This window comes from Haplochromis burtoni, unplaced genomic scaffold, assembly GCF_018398535.1.
Source record: "Haplochromis burtoni strain Fernald_Lab_line unplaced genomic scaffold, NCSU_Asbu1 Contig_105, whole genome shotgun sequence".
Classification (NCBI taxonomy): domain Eukaryota; kingdom Metazoa; phylum Chordata; class Actinopteri; order Cichliformes; family Cichlidae; genus Haplochromis; species Haplochromis burtoni.
The window spans coordinates 1,704,521-1,730,111 of record NW_024582466.1 but is presented as its reverse complement, the minus strand read 5'-3'; the positions used below and the strand labels follow the sequence as shown (position 1 = coordinate 1,730,111).

Below are 25,591 nucleotides of genomic sequence, written 5' to 3'. Positions count from 1 at the left end.
CTAATATGGACCAGCAGTCAGGTTTGTTGAGACATTCGGGCCACGGTAACTACTGTACATGTGAAACAACATCTTCTGGGTTAAAACTCATCACGGTCAGCCATGTCTTCATGAAATCCCAGCGTCGGAGTGAAAACGCAGACATGTTCAACTGCAGAAAGTTCTCCAAGTGTACAACGTGAGGAAAAACCAAGACGTGCAAACCAAAAAGGATCCCTTCACATAAAACACAGAACTGAATACAGCTGAATAAAAGTAGTGAAACATAGAGCTGCTGAAGTGTTTCCACATCTCAGAGGTTCCAACAAACTTTCACATTTTTGCAATAGAGAATTTAAACGTGTTTAGTTACAGTACTGCTCAAACATCTTGAGCCTCATTTCTTCAGCCTCCACATTGGCACCAGGTGTGGGAAGCTTTTAGATCTGACAGCTGCTTCCAGCTTTGAAGCTGCGATGTAACAGTGGGCGTGGCGAGCAAGACGACGCCGGCAGATGCTCCAATGAGAGGACAGCAATGTGGGACCGAAGCCAGCCCGTTCTCCATCGTTGCTGTGGCGATGTGATGGTGCGTTGGAGGGATGTGCCGATGTTCCCGTTTTACTACATGTAAGCAAGCTCGAGCAGGTTTCCAGGCAACACTCAAACAGTCGACGGTGGAAGGCTGCGTCAGGCTCGACGGAGGAGAAAATGCTTTTTTTCTGTAGCTGCTTTTGTGTTTGGCTGGAAAATTTCCAGCGAGTGCCAACAGAAGGAGTCACACCGGGGCGTCCGGCGCTTCTGCCAAGGAAACGTCATCGTTATGCCGTCACTGTCTTGACCTTGTCGGGTTAATAGATGGCTGCAGGCGCCAAGGCTTCACACCTCAGACTTTCTACTTTTATTTGCTTCTGCATGCATGAATAGAAATGTGTATGTCAGGCACACTCAGCAACACAAGTTCTCAAGTAAACACTGTCACCCTAAAGGAGTGTTGGTACACTTTGCTTGGGCAAAGAGATTATAAGAAAATACAGACGTAACACGGCAGCTTGAAAAATCCCATTTAGATGCCAGTCAGTCCTCAGAGAGCCAAGGAAAACTGCGAAACCAGAGTGCGACACAGAAAAACGCCCCCGCTTCCTGTTCCCAAGGAAGGACCAATGCTGCCACAGAGTTTGCAGTTTTACAAAAACGAAGACATTTTCATCTATACTTTTAATATATCTATATCTGAGCCTGGTTTATATACATTATTCTGAAAAGTAATATGGAGAAAAAATGAAGTCATGCTCAACAAGTGGATGCTCAGTGATGGTTTCATAAGAATCCAGGCATGTGGTACAAAAATATCTCCAAATATCACATCAAAATAAAAATACAGAACAAAATGAAGAGTGAAGCTCTGGAGAAGTCTGTTTCGTTCTCTCTCCAGAGGTCTTTTCATTACTCAGGAGCACATTTGTAGTTGTGGAGACGGTACTGTATGGCCTCCCTCTCTCTCTTTATATAACCTCACAGGGTGAATCATCTCCATCATCAAGGTGTTTGTCTCCGTGCTGAACTGCACGTCTTAAAAGCCAGATACTCATACTGTTACACAATCAATGTTCTCAGTTTCCTTTAGGCCAAGAAATATTTCTCTGAAGGTGTGAGGATGTCATGTTTGTGAATCCTGAGCCTGGAGGTACTGCTGTAATCATCCTTTAACAAGATGGTGACCGAGTTGACTCTGCGCTCACTCGGGGGCATCGGGGATTGCAAATAAACTGCAGGCGTGACTGAGCTCAACGGGACACGAGGAAAGTCTGAGAGTTGGTCACAGGCAGCATGTTGCTGAGCCTGCAGCTCAGGATGAATACAAAAGACATTCAGGTGGATCTGAATCTGTTCTAAATGATCTGCCGACAGAGGCGGGAGTGTGCCTTCTTTTTGCAGTGCAGGTAAAGTAGTGAGTACTGTGCTGCTAAACAAACAACACAGGGTCCAGACTCATAATTGGACGGTGGTGCAGTGGCAAGCTCTGTCACCTCATAGCAGGTGCTAACATTGGCACTAACAGAGATGCTCTTTCTTACCCAACACTTGCAGGGATTTGAGTTTCCTCCAGTGTCAAACCAGCGATGTCTTCTGTGGCAGGTGAATGTGATAACGAAAACGGTCTCGAGCCAGTAAAACTGGATATCAGTGGTTATAGGAGGAAACGCAAGACACTGTCCACCACAACTGTCTTATACCAGCTTCTGCCAGTATCACTGTTTCATAACCTGGGTTACAATGGACTGGAACTACCCCAGTATTAGTGTGTAATAACCAGAGGATACAGTAGGCTGGAACTACCCAGAATGGCATTCAATAAATGAGTAGTTAAAGCTGATTGGCAGATTAGCACACAATACTGCAGAGTGAGTTTGGCTCAGCAATAAGAAGGTCATGATGTCATGCCCCGCTTACACCTCGAACCCTTATTCCTGCGATGCATTCATGGTGTAGACATGAAAGTTATATAACTTTGCACCACTATGCTGTACAGTATCACTGCCGGGGTTTGACTCCTCGATGGGGAGCGAGAGCTGGCTGCTGTTGTCAGGTGGCTCAGGAGGTCGAGGAAGGTTGGTGGTTTGATCCTGGGCAGTTTTAGTTTGATGCCAAAGTATCCTTGGGCAAGATGAACTGGTCCTGATGCATTCATTAGAGTGTGAATGTTAGACAGAAAGCTCATCTGACCACAGAGACACTTTGACATATTCGTCAGGCTTTTTTCATGTTCTTCTGCAAACTTTAATCTTGCAGTTTTATGCCAAACTGACAAAGCAAGGTCTTTTTCCCCCTTGGATGCTGTCTGCTGTATAAAGGTTATGTAATGTCCTTTGGGCTGTCTGAGCTGTCACTGAAGCTCTGATTTCCTTTAATACTCCCTGCATCGCGTCTGAAGCACTCTCTCAGAGACAGGGAGTACATGGTGTCAAATTAATGACATTATGATGAGTTTTATAGCTCTGATTTCTGCCGCAGCTCCAACAATCCCTCTCCATCTCTAGACATTTTCTGTCACAGTTCAACTGAAATGTCTTTGTCGTGTGTCAACAGCACTGTCGGGGTTGGGTTTTGCTTTCAGACAGATTTTACGTGAGTGCTATTGAGTCTGCACTGTCTGTCCTCAGTATCCTTCGGCAGCTTAACACATCACTGAACTGAGGCCTGCCTCTGTGATGCATTAGTGAGAACATGCTGTAAACAGCCAGGTGCTCACCAGGCTGTTTGTTTCCTGTTCTCGTGCTGTCCTACCATGGAAGCACAGCATGAGTGGAGGTCTCTTTTTTTCCTCTTGTACCCTCCCGTTGTTGTGTACATTTCAGTGTTTTTCTGCAACGCTACCGATCTCCGACTTGTAACCCCATGTGATGTCTGTGTTATGTGTGTAAGGTCGGGGGGGAGGTCCCATTTTCACTGCAGGGCAACCTGCTTGTGACAAATAAAGCTTTGATTGATTGATTTCTGTCCTCAACAAATCAAGTGTAACATTAAGAGACAGCTGCAGTCATTTCCTTTTATTGCTCAAAGTTTAATGACTGGTGATGACCATGAAGAGTCACGACTATGACACTGAATCGTGTTTCCAGACGAGTTTTCTGGCTTTTTTTGTGTCCCTGAACAGAAACGTTCGTCAGACTCGTCTCTTTTACACAGAATCTTGTAAATCAGGGGTCTCGAACTCCAGTCCTCGAGGGCTGCTGTCCTGAAACTTTTCATGTCCAACCCGTTCTCACTCCCAAAGCGTAACATTTTACGCTAGGTGACAAATCGTCACATATTACGTTTTCGGCTACCCACCACGTTCCTAAATGACGACCTCGGAAAAAGAGGAAATATGAGAACCGTCTGGACTGAACCTACACATGTTCGCTCTTTTTCTTCAAATCGCTTAGAAACACGCTATTTAACATCATTAAAGTCCTGGTTAAGGTCAGGAATAAGGTTATGGTCAGGGCTAGGGATAAGGTTAGGTTTAGGGCTGGAATACAGGGCTGGAACGTCTATTACCGCGGGAGCGTCATTGCACTGGATTCCAGCCATAACCCGCCGCGTACCATAAGAACGCCGAAGGTCTCCTTTCGCGTTCCTCAGGAACGCCGCGGGACGTGACAAAACGTCGACATGTTACGCCTCGGGAGTGAGAACGCTCTGCTGCAACACACCTGAATCAAATGAGTAGGTCATTAGCAAGAGTATAGAACTTGACTGCATGCTGAGGTGGCAACCCCTAACCCTACTCAAGTAAATTTAAGCAAATGTAAGTGTTTGGAAAAATGTACTTCTAACAGTACTTTTATTGCACCGTGTTCATTCAGTCATGCTGCTGTAACATGAACCAAATGGCTGAACTGCCACCTCAGCATGCAGTCAAGTCCTATAGAGTCTTGCTAATGACCTACTAACTGTATTCAGGTGTGTTGCAGCAGGGACACATGGAAAAGTTTCAGGACAGCGGCCCTCAAGGACTGGAGTTCGAGACCCCTGTTGTAAATGCATGAACACTTTCCCCTTTAAAGGACAAACAAGGACATTTTCATCTATACTTTTAATATATCTATATCACTAAAGCACTTCTGGATGGATGCAAACTGCATTTCGTTGCCCTGTACCTGTGCATGTGCAATGACAATAAAGTTGAATTCTAATTTTAACTCTAAAGACTACATACAGATGTAGGCCTTAAAAACTACTGTTAGGTTAAGGTAAGGCTCTGCGCAGGTGTTTGGTGATCACCTGGTAACCATTGATGGTTGCTGGAGGGTCCTTGTTGTTCAATTCAATTTTATTTATCCAGCATCAAATTACAACAGCAGTCGCTTCAAGATGCTTTATATTTAAGGTCAAGTAACCTATACATCTGATGGTTGGTCAGATGGTAAAACCAAACACAAACAAGCCATAATTTCATTGAACATGTACAATGACAATAAAGGTCTATTCAGTTCTATATCCATGAATTAAACTCCTTAATTAAACTCTTATATGAAGCTACATTATTGTTTAAAAGTCTTAAAGGTGATCTCCTCCGTCCAGTGTCGATCACGGGAAAGTGCTGTTTGTGTGTGAGGTAGTTGTAGTAACTTTGTGAGAGAATAAGAGCAACATAAATCTCCACGCTGGGACCTCAGACCGCTGTCATGGCTGATGAACAGACATCATGTGTGTATCCTGGTCTTTGATATTAAAAGCCAAAGACTGGTTGCCTTACACGTCGGAGCATTTTTCATAAAAACGACTCAGAGGAAGCTGCTGACCTGGGTGCCGATGTTATCGTAGAGTTTAGATTTGAAACGCCCAAAAACATAACGAATGTGCCCACCTGGAACTTTCTGTCCTTTCACACTCCTGAGTCTGGGATTTTGTTTCTATACCACCAAAAGAAGAAGAAAAAGGGGAAAACTGAAGACTTATCTCCCAAATCTGGATCTCCACCACCTCTCATTAAGATAATCTCACAAGTTGGTATTTTTATCTTCTTGGTTTCTTCTTTGATTTTGTTCCTTTTTGGGTTCTTCTGGATTTTTTGTCTGACCTTAACATCAGCTGCCAGTCCCAACCAATTCATCATTTATTCTGACATTTTTATTGAGACTCTTTACCTCGATGAAAGCCGGAGCTGGAAATGATTATAATAGCTTAAAAGCATCATTAACATTGTTTTGTGGCAGCAGGGAATCAGAAGTGCTCAGAAAAGGTGACATTTAAACAAATTGCTCCATTTGTCCCTGTCTGGCTGAGGCTCTTTAATCAAATGAGCCTTTGTGGTTTAATAAGTGTCGTTCATAATTGATATTCCTTCTTTAAAAAGAGGCTAAACCAACAAAGATACACACCTGAACCAAAACACCTTAACTCTACAAGCCTTTTCAAATCACTGTCAGGGTTCTGGTTTGTCTTATGATGCTAAGCTGCTGTCTGATGTTAGCTTGATAGAATTGCTGTTGTACCTTGAAACATCCTTATGGTGCCAAAATCTGTGTAAGAATTGGTATTTCTTGCAGTCCCGTAACATGACCTGGATCAAGAAGCACCCATTCATCTTCTTGCTGTTGTGCAGGTCAGGGTCACTGTGCTGGAGCCTACCCCGGCTATCATGAGGTTAGACGTGTCCTGGACAGATGAGCAGTCTGTTGCAGTCGTCGCTAAAAAATAAAAGTCTGCAAATCGAAAAAATTAAACTTACTTGGATGTTCAATAAGAAAGATCTGTATTCACTCCTGTGTCCTGATTCTTGGTCGTTTGGCCTGATGGTCTATTTTTTACGTTGCATTTTGTCGCTCTGTCACACTCGATTCTGCTGTCATCACTTTGGTCCAATCATTTTCCTGCCTTCTGTCGACCACCCGATCTCAGCTCTCCTCTCTGCTCCAACATATCTACCTGTGGCGCGGCTGCAGGGAAGGCAGACACACCTGAGCAGCACGAGCAATCACGCCTCACCTGCTGAAAAGAACAAAGAACTGAACTGTTGTTGATGGTGAGGCTGTGAGCTGCAAAGCTGCAGCCGAGTATTGTTGAAACACCAACCGTAAGAATAAAGTATGATGAAAAGCATGAAACCATGTGGCGTTATTACCCCTCCGTATCCACAGCTCCACAGCGCCTCCTTAGACTCCACTCTACTCTGTGGCTTCCTCAGAGTCTACAAACACTAATCTACTGATGATTTCTCATTAGAAACTTTACAGCTGCTGGTTGTGAGCGGCTGACACTGGGACGAGTGTTTCCTGAGTACGCGCTTCAGGCAAACGTGTTCAGCTGCTCTAAATGAACAGTACTGGTTTTTACCAAAGTGGGTTTTTAAAATTTCTATAATATTAATCGACCAGTGAGTGCAAGCTCCTTAAGGAAAACCATACTTTTAATTTTTAAATTATTTTAGTTATCGACACATTTTCTTATTTAATTTTAGAGAAAAAGCTGAAAAAATTGTAAAGCACAATGTTAGTTTCTGATTAAGAAATTATTTACTTGCCTTCATGAAAAATAGCTTTTTTATACGGAGCCCCCCAGGGGACATGGGAGAAAAAAAAATTACGGAGGAAAAAAAAATAGTTAGGGAGGAAAAAAAAAATTAAGACGGACTTTTGCGAGCGCTCGCAATACTTTTGCGAGCGCTCGCAAAAGTCCGTCTTAAATTTTTTTTTCCTCCGTAATTTTTTTTTCTCCCATGTCCCCTGGGGGGCTCCGTATTTTTATATATAAAAAAGGTGAATTCAGTTTATTATGTGGCTATTAAATAATAGCATAAAAAAGTGTGTTTTGTTGTTGTTATGGAAGGTGGTCTAATAAACTCCACTGGCCTTGAACCACGACACACCTCCACCTGTGTTACAGCTGTACCTCTCTCCTGACGGTACATACTGATGAAGATTTGAGCAAAAAATGTCTCATTTGGACTCCTCGCTCGCATCGTCAGACCTGCTGCCACTCATTTTCTGTCCACTCTTCTGTAGTTTGCCTCACCTGTCCTCCCAGTTTCCCTTCCACTGAAACCATTTCTGGCTTCAGTGAACAGTACACGGATCAGCTGAAGGTCCAGATGTAGACTCAGGTCTTGCGTCCTCGGATTCTTAAGGACGTGACTTTCAGATACGAATCATCTGCAGAAGATTTTTGCAGTTTCCTTGATTTCTGATGACGAATCTGTTTTTGGGAGCAGAAATCCTGTTGTATGCTTGAAACTTGTTTACTGATCAAACGGGCAACGACTGCAGATCTCAGATCTTTGACCTTCAGACTTACTGTCCAGCTGCTGGACTTTAGTAGTTCAGTCAACACTAAACGGTACATTTAGATTCACTGACAGCTGTTAGGTCAGTCAGTTTTCATTAAATGTGTGATGGTTGGCAGGAAGTAGCGTTTGTGCCCTGGAGCTGTTAAAATTGTTAGCCAGGAGCACCAACTGACAACTTAATGGCAGAGTAATTACGTTCAGTCTGAACAGGCTCTTATTTACATTTGCCAGCGATACAAACTTCATATTAGCAGCACGTCTACAAACAGCAGGAATTTTTGAGCCTAAACGACTCTTTGAATTTTCACTAAACATCGGCGACGAGGTGCGTTTCCTGAGGCTTTGATGTATAAAACAAACCACCAAATCGGTCACAGCCAAAGGCTCCTCTGTGAGTCTTTTAAGAAGCAGCTCTCGGTAATTTTACGCATCGTAGTTGAAGAATCTGAGGACATCTGACTTTTTTTAATCACAAAATATTTCACAGAAACTCATCTCCGCTGCACGAGGCTGAGGCGAGGAGATGAAACAGACTCGCTGTGAGCTCGTAAAGAAAAGAGAAGACGTGAGGCTGAGGTGATGGATTTGTCATTACAGCAGATTTCATTTCCACATCTCTCACTTCGTCTGACACCCCAAGAAATAAGAATATTCGGATGAGGACACGTGTTCAGCCGGGATGTCGAGGTAGAAGAGAAGGAATATTATTAAACAGAAAAGGAGTTTCACGGGCTCTGAGGGAGCAGCTCAGGGAGATCTTTCAGTTTTGATGGAGATGCATAGAAAAGGTCAGAGTCCTCTGTGTAAATACAAAACACATTTTTCAACTGATTTCATTTATTAAAGGGAAAAACCATCCAAACCTTCCTGCCCTGTGTGAAAAAGTAAAACCTAATAACCGATCGCAGTCGAGCATCTGTAATGACTTTCACTGTGGAGGATCTTTTTTGCAGGATTGAGCATGAACTGTGTGTTTAAGGTCACACCAAAGCATCTCGGCCGGATTTAAGTCCCAACTTTGACTCGGCCAAACCAAAACCTTCATTTTGTTTTTCCATCCCTTCAGATGGACGTGCTCTGTGCTTTGGATCGTCGTCCTGCTGCAGAACCTGAGTGCTCTTAGCACATAGCCGGATGTTGTCCTGCAAGATTTTCTGTTTGAGAGCAGAATTCATGTTTCCATCAGTTACAGCGAGTCGTCCAGAAGCAGCGAAACACCTCGGACCATCACGACCACCACGTTTCACTGTTGGGGTGTTGACCGTTTTGATTCCAGATGTAACGCGACTCAAACCTTCTGAAAACTTAAGCTTTTGTCTCGTTGCTCCACAGAGTTTTTCCCCAAAACTCTCGGTGATCATCAAGTTGTATTTTGACAAATGTGAGACGAGCCTTTGTTTTAGTCAGCGGTGGTTCTCTCCTTGACCTTTGTTTTTGTTGACTCGTGACCTCTGACCTTAGCTGTGAAGCCTGCAGTTCTTTAGATGTTCTGGTTTTTTGTGACCTCCTGGATGAGTATATGTGGTAGGCCGGCTACTCCTGGGAAGGTTCACCACCGTTCCTACATCACCTTGTTCTCAAGTTATCACATTTACAGGATTTTCACGTACTTTTCCGCAGAGTCAGGCAGGTTTGGTAGCTTTTTTTGCAGCTTAAAAGATGAAATAGTTTAAAAATCCCATTTAGTATTCACTGTTGTATTTAATGTGATAAATAAGCAAAAGATGAAGAAACGAGGAAGACGACAAACTTTTTCAGAGCACTGTGTGAGGACAGAGAGCCGGGAGGTGTGCAGTAGGAGGGACAGATGGGTTTGAAATGGCGGTGGGATTACATCAGGGATCTGAGCCCCTTGTTTGCAGGGGTGATGGACAGGTGAGGGGGTGAGGGGTCATGTGGATCTGTATCTGTGAAGGCAACGTCATGATCTGCAGTGAGAGTAGGGAGCAGGTGGAGGAGAGCCTGGAGAGGTGGAGGTATGCTTCAGAGAGAACGTAAGTCAGTAGAAGTTAGAACACAGGTGTGAGAGGGAGACAGGTGCAACAGTGAAGATAGGAGGAGCAGAGGTGGGAGGAGTTTAAATACCTCAGGATGAACCTCGGGTAAAGAGAGTGGAATTCTTGTATAAGGCTTTTTCAGTCCTGTGATATTATTACCGTTTAATTTGGTTACACTGTTACACTCATTGTACCTACTCGTCTTCCTTTGCCTGTTTTAATTTGATAGTAAGTCTCCCGAATTTTCTTAGAGGTTTATTTCTTCCTTTCCTCCATTTTCATACTTTCAGCTGTACCTTGGTTCCCTCATGTCTCCATTTAGCCCTCGGTGTGTATCAATTTGTAGTCCTATCTAGGGATGGGTACCGGTATCCGGTGCCATGATGGCACCGGTTCTGACATAAACGGTAGTAACCAGACCGAAAAGCAGCGCACATTTCGGTGCTTTATTTCGGTGCTTTATTTCGGTGCTTTTTTTTCCTGAGCTGTGATACACTTTAGATTCTAGCCAATCATTTTACGTTTCCGAGGATAGTAGGCGGGTCCAGGTACGTACGTTCTTTTAGAGCAGAGCTACAGATTAAAAATGCCCAAGGCGAAGCGGTCAAAAGTCTGGCTGTACTTCACAGCAAAAGATGCAAACTCAGCAGCGAACAAGTGCTTTAAGCTGATACTGTGATACTGTCAAAGGAGGTAACACCTCGAATCCGATGAAACACCTGGCGACGCATAGCGTTTTTTTTAAAAGCCGAGAAATGCGCCGTATTTGATAGCTTGCTGCGAGACCTCACACCGAGCACATCTACTGCGGGTGTGGTGCCTGTTATCGGACCCGGAGTTAGCAACATCCCCCAAAAACCCGAAGAGGAGAGTCCTGGCCCCTAGCCCTGCCAGTGTAGCAGAAATGATGAGGATGATGATGCAGCAGCAGCCGTTCTTCTCTGCGTGAGTAGCTCATGTTCGTTGTATTTACGTTGAGTAGGCTAACCACGTTATTACATTAATGCATGTAAGGTGAACTAGCAAACATCATCATAGCTACATGCGGCTGTCTTCTTGTTTGATGGCAGATGCTCCCTTCACCCTGGCCAAAAAGGCTAAAATGACCAAAGAAAAAGTGGAAAACAGTTAAACATGAGAGGTTTTTGGACAAAGTTTGTGTTTTTTCCATTGTTTAAGCACTGCTTCCAGCCAAGAGCGATACCATATATGCCCCATAGCTGCAGAAAAGGCTAACATTGTTATCTTTTTACAAACAAACAGCTGAACATGAGAGGTTTTTGGACAAAGTTTGTGTTCTCCATTCTTTAAGCACCGGTTCGAGCACAGTTTCAAAAGTACCGGTTTGGTACTGGTATCAGATAAAACCTAAACGATACTCATCCCTATTCCTGTCCTTCTCCTTAGTCTGTTTCCGGTTGTGGATTTTATTTGGAATTCAGCCTCTGGCCTGGAAAAAGGTTCACTCCTGTTTGTTTACGCCCTGCCTCAGTAATCCTTCCATCTGTGTTATATTAATAAACGTTTATTTTTTGGATCTTTTCACAAAGCACAGGAAGACGCGTCACAGATGAAGATGTTTTTATTTCACAAGGCATTTGTCACAAAGTTTAAAAGAATGATTGGAAGTTTTTACATGGAAAAATCTTTTCTTTTTCATATCAGAGACCCAGCTGACATCAGCCGGTGACCATCAAAAGGGCAGTGCCAGCAGTTTGCGGTAAAGACGACACTGAAAACAACAAAACAGCGCGTTACAAAATGAATCCAAGCGTGCTCGTCTCTGTGGCTTTCTTGTACTCTGCACAGCCGAATCCAAACAACTCTGAAGGTAAACTGACCTTCAGCATTTTGCCTCTAATATCAGAGACGTGCTGGCCGAAGGTCACCGTGTGCTCTTTTGTAAGCGTTAATGCTCACAGTCCTCGAGGAGGAGGCAAGCTGTGAACAGTCTTCCTAAAAATCAGCACGGATAAAAGAAGAGAGGTCGTCGTGGGCTACAGACAGTTTCCCGGAGCCATGGCAACAGCAGCCTCGTACAATAGGTTGTTCGAGTGCAGCGAGAGGAGGAGAGATCGGGGATGAATGAAAGCGCGCCACGAGAGAGGGTAGTTAGGGCTGGAAATGAAGGCGATAGTAAGTCTGCATGAAAGGCAGGGCAGCCGCTGTGCTTACTGCTCGTTTGGATTCTCGTCCTCTGCCTCCTTTCCTTTCCTCCTGGTGTTGACTTCAGTGACAGCAGAATTCCTCTGACTCGACAACAGCGCTTTGAAACAGTGTGTAATATACCTACATAGCTGAAAGCCTCGGTCCTGGCAGAGTTAAGTGGCAGCTTTTGCCCACTGAGCTGCAAGGGGGAAATTAACTCCTGACGCCTCTCCAGCCCTAAAACCCTCTTTGGGCAAGTAAATCTCTACTTGTAGCAGCGTTATGATACCAAATGTCCAGCTTTTTAGATGTTTATCCTTTTTCTGACAGGATTCGAGCCTAAACAGCAGTGCTCCGGCCCAGCAAGGGGAAGGCTGTTGGCATGCCACAGCTGGGCTCCAACCCCCTGAGTCCATGGACCCCCTGAAGCCCTTGCAACCCTCCTTGGACCCCCTGAATCCCTCCTTGAAGTCCCTGAATCCCTCCTTGAAGTCCCTGTATTCCACCTCTAAGTCCGTCATTATGAGTCCTCGGGTCTCTGCGGGGCATGGTAGCCATCGCGGCTGTAGCCTGAAGGGATCGGGTTGCAGGTGGGGTGAGGTTATTGTGGTTCAGATCCATGTTGGACAGGAGGTGACCCAAAGAGTCCCAGCGCTGAGACGAAGGCAGGCGTATCAGGGAGGAGTAGCCTCGGTCGGGGAACACGGTAGCCGCAGGAGGCTTGCCGGTCTCGGATGTGAACACCGGGGCGCGATCGTGAGGTTCCCTTAAAGACGGCGGTGCGGCTCGGAGAGGGGCGGGCTTCAGGTACGTTCCCCCCCGCGGGTCAGCCAAGACCTCGCAGTAAGGTGGAGGAGGATCATCCATCAGAACTGCCTCCTCGTAACAAGGCGGCTTCCCGAACACATCCGTGTCTGCAAGAACGAGAAAACGGGAGTTAGCATTACGGACCGATAAGCTATAAACTGCAGTTCCCCTAATGGCCACTGGAGGCTGTTTCCAAAAATGAGTCAATCCTTATAGACTCCCACTTTAAAATGTCCAATCTCAGGCCAGAGCTGCTTAATTATATCCACAGCGTAGTTTCAATTATTTTTATTCAGCATCGTTATGGATTAATCTAAGAATTACTTAATCAAAGCTCTTCTTCAGTCTTTTAGTTTAGCTCCATTCCTCTTGGGTGGAGCTGAACTAAACAGCAGGTAATGGAGTATTAGTATTAGTAGTAGTCTTTGTTTTCCAACTGAATCATTTAATCAAAACCTGGTGGCTTGCAGTGCAATAGCACCTGTCGCAAAAGGGAATCAGCTGCCTGAACTAACACTGTTCAAATTTAAGTAACAGGCAGAAACTTTTAGATCACAGCTATTAATTAACACCATTGTGATGAGCTCAGTTATTTTGTGTTGTGTGTTTGTTGTCATCCCAAAGTAAAGTCTGTAGGACCAGGAAGCAAAACACTAATGAGCTTCTTCCCTGAAGCAGACCAGAGGGAAACCTCAGCTTTCACTGCAACACAGCATCCATTTATCATAATACATGCCTGATGCAGTGTGATACACTGGAATAAAGCCAATGTGCAGCACGCACGCACACGCACACACACGCACACTTCATTTTCAGGTCACAACCCAAACAGCTTGTAATTACCGCACGCCCGCTGCGACACCAGTGACTGTGCTCGGCGGCAGGAACAAAAGCCATCACAGGACTTCTGCTCCGAGTTTGCGTTTCTTTCTTGTTTTACCAAATCTCTTTCTGTCTCTCTTACATCACTCACTCCTATTTCAGGCCCGCTTGTTCTCCAGCTTTCCGCCTCTCTCTCAAGCCTTCATGAGTTCGAGCGGAGAAACTGCATTGCAGCACGTTGTGCAACAAGAGAGACACGAGCTGATGGCACACAGAGAAAGAAGAGGTGACGATTCTCCGGGCTGGTGTCAATGGTCTGAAGTTTGTATACATTAAGATTTAAAACCACTCTCTCTTTGATAAATCAGAGCGCACTCAGATATTCCCCCAATGCTACAAAATGCCAAAAAACTCACAACAAACCAGTCAGGAAACACAAATGTCAGATGAGGAAAGCAGCGATGATTCATCCGTCTGAGATTTCAATTTACTATTTACTACAGAGGAAACACTGCGTGCCGCTTATGTACACTTGGCAGTGCTGAGTGAGGGAAACATGGAGCCATTTCAGTTCATCTGTGGAAAACTGAGTTAAAGTTTCTCATTCAGCCCAGAGGGAGCTCGGAGTAGAGCCTATTCAGCACGGGCGGCCCTGATGTAGACCCAGAACTCGCTGGAAAGATTATATATCACCAACACAGAGGCGCATTTGTCAGACGCCTCCTGTTTTGCCGTTACATTATGCGCGGTGTCCTTTAGCGTTCCTGCAGTTTTCAGATGTGCAACGTCTGAGATCCTTCCCAGACGCCTTAACGCCCACTCACATCACATGACAGGGTGGGGCTAGGTCTGACAATGGGTTCACCTGAAACGCTGGCTGACTGTGACTCACACCTGTCTTCACATGTAGAGGATCATTAGGGGGTCCGTGACCCTCTCGGAGACACTCCCACAGGGCTTAAAACCACCAGTTGCTCTTAAAACTGAAGAAGCTTCTTGGACGAAACATCTATAACAAACAAGTCCAGACGCTTTTCTTTCCGAGCTCTCGGACTACGATGACCTGGATGACTGAGAACCTTCACAGACGATGTGCAACGCCCTGAAAAAGAGGTTGGCGGCTGGCGGCTGCACAGATTCCTGGATTAACAGTCAGGAAATTACATTTCAAAACATCACAAAGGCTCATTAGTTAATCTGCAAGCCGAGCAGATAGAAAGGAAAAAAATAAGTGTAAACACATCAAGTTGCGGCTCCTGAAGACCATCGTTATACCGACGGCACTGTATGCAGCGGAGACTTGGAAATCAACTGCAAAGACCAACCGCCATCTTGACGTCTTCCAACAACGTTGTCTTCGACGGCTGCTCAAGATCACATATCGGGATCGCGTTACCAATGAAGAAGTATATCGCCGTGCGGGAGTAGAGCCGCTCCATGTCCAAGTCACCAAGCGTCGGTTCAGATTTGCCGGTCACATCCTTCGGCTACCGGACCCGAGACCTGCCCGTGTCGCAGTTCTGTGGAACCCGAAGAATGGAAAGAGACGGCGAGGAAGACCTAAAATAACATGGAGGAGGACTTTCCTTGAAGATTTACGTTCAGTCGAACTGTCATGGGATGAAGCAACAACTGCCGCGATAGACCGAGTTCGATGGCGTTCTCTTGTCGCCCGATGCGCCGATCGGCGCGGGAGGATCTAAGTCTGAGTCTAAGTAAACACATCAAGTAAGCCTCAGAAAAACAGCAGCGCAGCGGTCATTAAGTCAAACCGATGTGAAAAGTTCATACTTCCAACACAACACAATGTTTTTCACAGCTGAAACAAACTAAGGGGAGTTACTTGTTATTTGTTGCTAGAGCGTCACTTTGACCATTACAGGCATCAAAACTGATTCTGGTTCCTGCACTGAATATCTTTATTTAAGGTTTAGAAGTCCACAAACTGAAGTAATCACGAGGCTGCACTTTGGAACACGTCTGACACTCGTCTGAGCCTGCAGAGATTTAATCACCGAGGATGAGAAGCTGCCTGTGGATCCGTGGAGATGATTGTAATTTGGTGAAATTGTCTGAAATACCGTAATTTGCTATTCTCCTCCTGATTTCCTTTCTTGCAGGATGCGCTCTGATTATGCTTCACAACAGGAAAGCGAGCTTTTAGATGGAGTTGAGAACGTCTCTGTCGGTTCACGCTTTGCAGCAACAGGTTCGTTTTTCCCCATTGTTCTCTCTCCTAATTGGCTCGTTCACACCTGCTACTAATTGCACTGATGGACTCGTCTGTTTTACATTTGCGAGAATCTCAAGTCTCTGCAGTGAAATGTTGACACGCAGGTTCAGCAGAAGCACCTGCACAGGTTTCTGCTGTGCTGCATTCAGGGAACGCTGGGACATTAATCACGGTCAACACTCGGCTGAATGGTTTCAGCTGACGTGTGAGATAAGTGAAGGGAGCAGCTGTGTCTGCAGTGCGGCTGAAACAACAGAAAACAAAGTGCTGAACTGTTGTGGCTTTTAAGCGGCGTGTCTGCTACCTGACACAGATTACTTTGACATTTTCTGACATTCGAGAAAGAAGCAACTGGAGGTGGTTCTGCTGCAGAGAGCACAGCAAAGGGTACGATTCAGGAAAACCTGACCGGCAGCCGGCGAGAGCCGAGTCTATGTTTCAATGAATCGTCAGGAACAATGTAACCCTCAGGCTGCAAACACACATCAGTCGAACAGCAGATTTCTGGAGCTGAAAGCCATTTTTATATCCAGGCTGATGAATGTTGCCAGATCGTGATCAATATCTGTCGAATGTTGCACAAGCTGCCGTCCTCCTCTTTCAAACACGGAAGAACTCGGCTCTTCAGACTGCTGCACCAAAAGCAACTGTGCGACTTCATTAGCCAAGAAATCAACTATATTCACACACACACACACACACACACACACACACACACACACACACACACACACACACACACACACACACACACACAGGTGTTATGTTTGGGATCGCTCCACAGTTTCTGCAGAGCTGTGAAAAGACTGGCTCTAAAGATCTTCAAGGACAGTTTGCCCGCAGCTCAGTCTGTTTAATCATGTAGACACGATCAAGACAAGTTGCTGAAGTTCAAATGGAAACATCAAAATCAAAAAGGTGATTTGATCGACTTTGTCAGACGAGCTGGTCTGAGTCTGTAAGGTTTTTTAGAGAATGGCGGCAGTTCTTCGGGTGACAATACCTTGTTGATGGCAGGAGTCAGAGAAGAATGGCAAGATTGCAACAGTAACTTTGACAATCACTGGTTTGAACCACAACCTACGAAGCAGATGGGCTACAGCGGCAGAAGAGCACGCCGGGCGTCAGTCCTGTCAGCTAAGAATAGTAAACTGATGCTACGAGTCACACGAGCTCACAAAAATCGCACAACAGATGGCTGGAGAGACGTTTCCTGTTCGGGTGAGTCTAGATTTCATCCAACATTCAGATGGCATTGTCTGAATTTGGTGTAAACATCATGAAAGCATGAAGGTATCCTGACTTGTTTTCGAGCCCTCACTGCTGAGCATCGTTTAAGCACCACAGCTTAGCTGACCACATCCATCATCTGATGGGTGCTTCAGCTGGGATAACACACCGTGTTGCTTAAATCATCTCATATTAGAGCAACAGAGGGGAAAAAAATAAACTTTCAGGGGTGAATTTGAAGTTCATGAAGTTAAAAAGACTTTTTCTGTGAAACTGGCTCAATCTGTAAGCCAGTGACGAACCATGACATGAAAAGTGACTAAAATAGGAATGATTAATTGTTTTTTTTGTCGCAATCTAACAGCCAGGGGTCAAAACACATCCAATTACTTTTCCACAAGAAGTGAGAACTGACAAGAAATGCTGCCATAAATACACTAATCAGAGAAAGGAAGAGAGGAGGAGGCAGGGCCAGAAAAAGCTGACGAAGGCTCTGAGAGAACCGCTTCAGCTGGAAAGTCCTCCAAAGTCTGTCCACCACGCGAGTGTTGTACTGCGATCACTGACGAGTGTACCGCTAATTTGGGTTTGTAGGCGTCACCCTGAGAGGTCGCGGTCTGCTTCTCCCCACCGCAAAAGGGTAACACCACCTGGGTCTGGGTGCAGTTCCCCCCTCCAGGGGCGGGTACCTAGACCCGGTTTGTAGAGTACGCTTGGGGAGTGTGATTGTGTGTACAGCGTCTCTTTATGTCTGTCTCCACGTTGGTTGAGTGTGGAGTAAGTGCATATGAGAGCATGAGGGTGGGAATGGATGTTTGTATCTGTGTGTGCCTGTATGTCTGTGTCTATATGTCAGGTTGGGTATCAGACGCCACCTCTCTGGGGACATCTCAGGCCCTCCAAGGTTTGGAGGCCTATCTCCCCCTACCACCACTTCCCCTGCCAGTGGCGGACTCCCTCAGGTGTCGGTGCGTTGGTGGTTCTTTGTGTCCGGGGATGGGCGTCCAGGTACACACCGGCTCACTCCTTGGCGGCCGCTTATCGGGGCCTGGAGCCTGGGGCTCGCTCGGGCCACTTCGGAGGTGGGGTGCCCCCGGCCTCTCGGCCTGGGGCTCGGTCACTCAGGCACAGCTGGCTGCCGGCGGAGCTCACGGGCGCGTCACTGCAACTCCCCCTGGCTTCTGCTCCGCGGCTGCTGAGTGAGCCCTCATCTGGGACTCTCCTCAGCTCTTTCTGGGACAGTGGCGCGGCTGCCCCTCTGTTGGTCTTCCTTGGTCTCTTGTGTTCTGGGGGCCTCTGGATGTCTGGAGTTTTGATCTCCTCCATACCTGCTTCATGCCCTGGAGGACGGGGCTGTGGCCCCCCCACACCCTCTAGCAGATCATTACATGAAGGAACCTTTTAAAAAAACAAGCGCGTCCATGCTCACAGGTGTACACACGGGTGATCACACACCACAAACTACACCCTTTTTGGCTCCTACCTCAAAGCACACTGTGTTCTGTTGATCTTATGTGCTGCACAATAATGTTTAATATTTAGTATTTACTGTCATATTCCCATATATCATTGTGATGTTGTTTATTCTATTACTCTTGTTCTCTTCTGCTTGTTTTCTTTTTTCTTTCTCAACAGGTGACCCGAAAAGAAAAAGACAAAGGTGATGAAGCAGATTTTCATTCTCTTTTCTCCTTTTTCTTTCCCTCTCCTTCTGTTAACTTTCTTCTTGTTTTTCTTTCCCGTCCCCGAGTCCAGTCTGGCCTGATTACAATAACTTAGAATAAAAATAACTAATAAAGATCAAATAAACTATGACAATCAAGTGGACCAGTATAGCAAAAGGCCCACTTGGGAAAGTAAATCTGTTCTTGGCCTTCAGACAATAATTCTGATTGCTACAGTGCCACACACACACACACACACACACACACACACACACACACACACACACACAAGAAGCTGTATGCAAGATAAAACCTATTGGATGGCGTTAAGAACATTTTATCCATTAACACGTTTTCACAGGTATGCTGTAGTGCCTGAAAAATGACCCACGCCCACACCCGTCAGCAGCAACCCACATACCAACCAACAGCCTGTTTACAGCCACCACAGCAAACAGCAGCGCTGGAAACCTGCAGCTGTTTGGTGAACTGTTGCCATGAAACGGGCCTTACTCATCACTGCAAATGTGTTTGTTTATACCTGACCAGAGTCCATCAGACATGGCTCACAGATACCTGCAAGATCAGGTTACTATTGTTTCTCAGCTCTGCACTAACTCCCCTATCAACACGCCAGCTGTAAACAACACCAGCAGCTGTCAGGACGGCTTTAAATACCCAGCGAACGCTCAGCAGGACGTCAGCAGGAACACGCGGGGCTGATGTTTCCACCGGAGGGTCGGACGGGTCCGAAGCTGAAAGCGCTCACAGGATTAAGCTAATGGGAACCACGGTGGCATCCGTTAGACAAAACTGACCCAGTTCAGCTGCTGTGCCTAAACCATCAAAGCTAACAATAAGAACCTTTGACTGAGGGCATTCATTCATTTCTCATCTTTGGATGATTTTCCTGTTAAACTCCATCAACAGCTTTACTTTGACAATTTTGTTTCCAGCTAATGAGGAAGATGTTGAGGATTATAAATGAGTCAGAAAAGGAAGAAGGATTTGTAGTTTTCCTTCCTTAACACGGCTTCCCTTTAAAAAAAAGAAGGAAAAATCCCAAAAGCCTCGTTTATTTTAATGGAAAACCTGTGAGTTTAACAAAAATTATCATTTGGTTCATTCATGATTTGTCTACATCATCACTATGATGACAACCACAGAAAGCTTAGAGTTACTGTCGCCATCAATGAATGAACTGACACGTTTAGACCAAAACTAGAACACGCTAAATTTATGAACCAAAAGTTAAAAGGAAAAAATATTTTCAAAGGGAAAAAAGATTTTTAAATGAAAAAACAAATTTAAAGACAAAATCTGAAGAAAATGCAAGAAAAAAAACTAGTCAATGTGAAAATCCTTTGACCTCTGACCCTTAAGCTACTGGGATTCGAAGTCATCTGAGATTGTTAGTAGATGCATCTATGGTATCGATTTAAAAACCCCGCGTGACCTCGTTCTTCAGTTATATTGACAAACTGCTCACACCGCCCGCCCGGCAGGGTGACAACTGAACCCCATCAGCCTTTTATGGGTGATGGGAAACAACAAACGTTTAAAAGGGGGGAAAAGAGAAAGCGCAATTTATGATGAAAAAAAAAAAAAAAAAAAAAAAAAAGGTCAACAATTTATGATCAAATACTGCAAAATTTACAAGGAAGTGTTAAATTTAAGAAGAAAAAAATTAAAGTGATAAAATAGTACATTCATAAAGGATCAACCAGCTAAACTGAAGGATGAATAAATACAATTTTCAAGGGAAACAAACTGGTAAATTTGCAAGACAAACACTGGGGAAGCTACAAGAACGGAGAAGATCTGCAAATCCAAGAAGAAAGTGCTTATTCTGTGAGGGAAAACTGTCAAATCCAAGAGGAGAAATTCTGCATTTAAAAGGAAAACTGGTGACTGAGAGGAATCCTGCCACATGCAGCAGGAAAAAGGCCAAATTTTTATTAACAAAACTGAAAGTGATGTTTCTTTGAAGGCTGTTACTAGAACATCATAAGCACCTCTTTCTGTTCATATTTTTAATCCAGTAAATAAACTCTTAACTGGTTTTCATCATGAGTCTCGTCCACCTGGACAAACACAGCTAATTTTAAGAAAACCATCTGCCGCTCGCTTTGCTCTCACATAGTCTCATCTTCTGTGTTTTTAGCAGATACCCAGTAACGCTATCAGCGGCTGCTTCACACAGCGCTGCAAATGGACCGAAACTGTTTGCTGAAAGAGGCTAAAAAAAGCTTCTTTCCACTTTGCTGTAAAACCTGCTTTTACCACCTCTGCTGGTGAAGTCGACTGAAACAGCTCCTCTCAGCTGCCGAGCACCTGCTTCGCTTTCAGCTCTGCTGCTGCCTGGATACTAAACCTCTTCATCAGTCTGCTTTGAGGCCAAGACTCCAGCGATCTTTTGTTTCATCCTGTACTGTCTGTCTCCGCTCATTAATCGTCTTTGAGAGCAGCTGATGCTCTTTTACCCCTTTCCCTTTAATTCCTATTCTTCTGTAGATGCTTGTTCGTTTTGTTCCTCCGTCATAAAGCAAGCTGCTCATTACGCACATTGTTTTCACTCTATAGATCATTGAGATGTTCCTGCTTTCGAAAAGAAAAACAAGAACAGAAATGGGAGTATTCTCACACAACCATGACGCCAAAATAAAAAAAATAATTTTAAAAATATTCAATTTAACTGGAAGTTAAATTAACATCTTCGAGAGAAAACCTGGGAAGCAACCACAGGGAGAACAGGGAACACTTTTAGCCTTTTTTTCATCTCTTGGATCTGCATGATGTCACAGAGTGAATAGTCCTTGTATGGTTATGTCAGGCACAGAAGCCACACCCCTCTGCTGTTCTAAATTTCTGCTTATGACGGGCATAAGCAGATTTTTATTTATTTATTTTTTTTAGAAAACATGTCAGTGTGAAAACAAAATAATCTGTGGACAGCACACCAAAGCTAGCGGTGACGCTTTAACCCCAATGTTAGATTTTGACATCAAGGTCTCAGTTTTTCTTGTCCGCTTGCAAACGCAGAAACAGTTTTCTAACATCTTTACCTGCACAGGAGTTTTTAAAGCTCAGTCTTCAGTGGAAACACCCGTGTACGTGTGGATGTAGCCTGCAGAGTATTACTTTGAGCTGCGACTCATGAAATGCTCCTCGGGTACAGCGAGAGGACAGAAATATAAAGCAGCAGAACTCACATACTGCAAATTACATGTAGTATGTGGGTTTATTAAGACCTGAGCAACATTTTTCCTGTGCGGGCTTTAATCCGTGCGAGGCCGTTTCATTAAGAACGGGGAGTTTCACAGTCTCGGTGATTACAGTGATTCTTTGTGAAGCTGCACCTCTCGGCCTCTGAGTGTCTCCTCCTTCTAATCACTCTTATTTTATTGTTACTCCGTCACCGCACGGCCTCCGCGGCTGTTGCCTACGCCTCAGCGGCAGCTGTCACCATGACACCATGCGGGGGAACGCAGGCCAGCATGGAGGGAGGGAGGTGGAAGCTAGGAACTAAACTGGGAACTATAAGAAACGCTCCTGCACTTTGCTTCTCTGTCTGCATCGCATCAGTTTTGTCTTTCCTGTTGAGCTGAGCTCAAACAACGAGGCGTAAGTATGAAAAACAGCTTGTAAATACAGATCAAACACGGCGTGACAGGTTTGGTTATTTGCTCAGCAGCAGAGACGAGTTCTGCTTCAGAAAGTGAGTCAAGTTTACAGAAGAGACTAATAAATGCAGGAGGAGGTATTATGAATGCTGAGTGCAGCTCTGCTCTCCGTGGAAACTCTAATAAGCAGTTTTGGATCTGAAGAGCTTGAAGCTGGATTTTTCAGGTTATTCCTGTGAGGACGTCTGATGGCTGAGAGTAAAATGTCCAAATCACGAACACGGTGCATGGTCACGAGCTTGTGGATCGTGAAGCTGCGGCAGGATTACCTCAAGTCCATTTTTGTCTTAAATTTGTACTGCACTTATAAAATGTTCAACACAATATGCTCATTGAACTTCTCATGCTTAGCTCGCTATAACTGCCTTTTCCATACTTCATGCCCCCATTAATTGTGTAATCTATTGCACAAATAACTTTTTGTGCTGTCAGAGTTAATCTCGTTAAAATGACGTTAACGCCATAACCGCATTAACGCGGCAAATCTCCGTTAGCGAGTTAACGAGGATCGCTGCGTGCGTGGGGCTGGACGGGTTAAGGAGCTAACCGCGCTAACGTGTTGACCCTGATTAACGCTGACAGCACTAAATATTTTCTAAACTTTAATTTCAATGATGTACAAATTTAAAATTAGTTCACATAAATGTGAAGCAAGTTTCTGCTGCAGGTCTCAGTCGCACTGACAGCTTGGCCAGAGTTCATAAAGCTGTGACAGTGTGCGTGGAGAAGTCGGAAGACTGAATTACATCCATGAACTCTTTGTTTAACAGCTGATTAAATACTAGGATGTCACCGAACTCCATATTATTTGTTCGATACCACTGATACCACAGTCAGAGGTTCAGCCGAGCAGGCAGCTGTCAGAGACACACCTCTGTTTGTGGCTGTAAATTAAGGATTTCTAACACGGAGGTTTTATGGCGATCAACTCACTTTTGCTTTAAGTGGCCATTAGAGGAACTGCAGTTTTTGAAACCTGAGGTTGCGTCTTAGCTCGCGAGCGTTTTGTCGCCTGTGAAATAAAATTATTACCTGGCATGCTGACCCAGGTCGCTTGAGGCAATGGATGGGGAACAGGTAGCGGAAGAGGAGGCGACAGAGTCTGAGGAGGGTTGAACTGTGGCGGCTCTCTGGGCAGCTGTGGAGGCTGTTGCGGTGGTGGTGGTGGAGGAGCAGCAGGTGGGTACCCGGCGGGGTGGCAGCTGAGCGGCTCCATCTCTACAGTACGCAGACACTGCTCCCTCAGCCTCTCCTCGCGCCGGCGCTTCAGCCGGCGCTGCAGGAAGCTGCAGAAACAGCAAAGCATGACGACGAGGGCCCAGACCAACCAGAAGCCAGCAAAACAGGCCAGGAAGGTGTAAGTGCCCTGCGACATCACCATGGCGGTGACGGGATGCGCAGCAAGTTCCCCCCAAGACAGGAAGAGAGGATTTCAGATGGGCGGGTTCAGCGGTCGTCTTGAAACTCAGCAGATCACTTTCGTTCAGAAAGACAGAGGAGAGCGACTTAAACACGGGTCGAGTCACAATCCTTCGCCAAACATCAGGTGGCTTCAAGTTTCTTATTTAAATGTTAAAGAAAAGTGTGTCAAGACCCTTCAAGCTCCTGCCTGAAGAAGTTACAAATCACGGGAGGAAAAAAGATTAAAAATAGAAAAATCCAGTAAAATTCAGTAAAACTGAAGCTTTTCTGAAACACAGCAGTCACATGGCTCAATATTTAGCCGCGCTCGTTACGCTTATGAAAGGCTGGCAGGTGATAAAAGCTTCGACAATAAGACGTATAATCGCACACATTAGTGTCCTAATTACATAAGATCACTTAGAGATAAAATAAATCAGAGAAACTTACAGAAGAAAGCAGGCGGAAAATTTAGATTTTTGTTCTGCATCAGCACCAAAGTCATTAAAAAAAGTATAAATAAATCTTTGTGCTTTAAAAAATAAAAATACTGAACATAAACATCAGTAATCAAAACCGTCTTCGTCTCTGTTTGTGAGTCTCCTCCATCCGTCCAGATGTTTCAGATGATAACCCTCTGCTGCCTGAAATACGCCTCATTTAGATGGAAATCTGTGTGGATCCCACACAGTCACACACTGTTATTCCAAATGACTACAGATGAACTCCCCGGTGTTTCCACTGCAGCAAAGCTCCATTTAAATTCTCCGAAAGGCTCGAGCAGCCTGCTTTCAATAATCCACCCTCTCAGGAAGCTTCTCCTTCGTTCCTGCTGGAGGATAAAGTTGTAACGGTTCCGTCATTGTCACATTTTGAAGCTGATTCTAGAACTAAACCAAACGGAGAACCGAGGCAACATCCGGTCAGAAGCACCAAAAAGAAATGTCTTTGTTCACGTGAAGTCAAACAGCTGGTCCCTTCGGGGCCGGGGGTCCTCCGATTTCTTCCCCTTCAGATCACAGCTGGACTCCTCGGCCTCACGCCGCCCTGCAAAGACACACAGGAGGCCTTCGTCAGGACAAAATCAGGCAACATTTTCCACACAGTGAGAACCGAGAGCAGGAAAAACAGCCCTGAGGCTGGGCCGTTATAAATGTCAGCTGTTCATGCAGGATATAACACCAACATCGGGGGTCCAAGTATCAGTTTCACACTTCAGAGACGAAAAGACTTTCACAGAGGTGAGATATGCAGAACGAGACAGGATCACTGGGAGTCGAATAAACACGTCAAATAGAGAATTAATTTATTACTTCAGTGTAAATCAGAAGACTGTAACAGACCTTCAAAAGCACCTCAGCGATAAACATGAAAACAAATGTTTAAATTCTGGTGACTTTCTACATGAGTATTTAAAAAAATGAGAACGTCACAAATTTAATATTAACACAAAAGTTCATCTGGATTTGGCACACGGTGTAGTGATGGTAAATTTGATTCTTTTTACTGAATCGAGTTTGAATGAGTCACTCACCAAAGTGAACCGGATTTTTTGAGTCATTTGAGTCACTGAGTTAGTTGCCTAGAGAGTGCAAAAAATGTACATTTTCACTCAAACTTAATTTATTTCTCTTTTCGTGTAAATCCTACAGCTAAGATGAGTGATTGAAAAAGAAAACAACTGTTTTTATAGATCAAAAAAGAGCAAAAAAACATTTATTTTATTTATTTTTATTTTATTTGTATTTTCCTCAAATGTGTCAAATATATATTTTTATACATATTTAAATGTCCTTTGAGCTGTGAGCCAGGGGGCGGTAATGCGCCTTAACATTGGTTGCCAACCAAGAAGAA

The 25,591-nt window shown here is 44.8% G+C and overlaps 1 protein-coding gene across 2 annotated transcripts in view; it reads right to left on the bottom strand.

Moving 5' to 3' along the window:
• Positions 1-11,071: 11,071 nt before the first annotated feature.
• The window catches only part of LOC102312516 (proline-rich protein 7), a 28,194-nt gene continuing 13,674 nt past the window's right edge, over positions 11,072-25,591 (bottom strand). Inside the window, exons 2-4 of one of the 2 annotated variants that reach the window (XM_014335349.2) lie at positions 24,188-24,784; positions 23,369-23,812; positions 11,072-12,811 (exon numbers count right to left, since the gene is read on the bottom strand). In XM_014335349.2, the coding sequence (XP_014190835.1) occupies positions 12,237-12,811; positions 23,369-23,717 (924 nt within the window). In that variant the 5' untranslated portion in view covers positions 23,718-23,812; positions 24,188-24,784 and the 3' untranslated portion in view covers positions 11,072-12,236. Of the gene's footprint in view, positions 12,812-23,368; positions 24,785-25,591 lie in introns of both variants that reach the window. The other variant, XM_042223207.1, reaches the window with a different exon arrangement.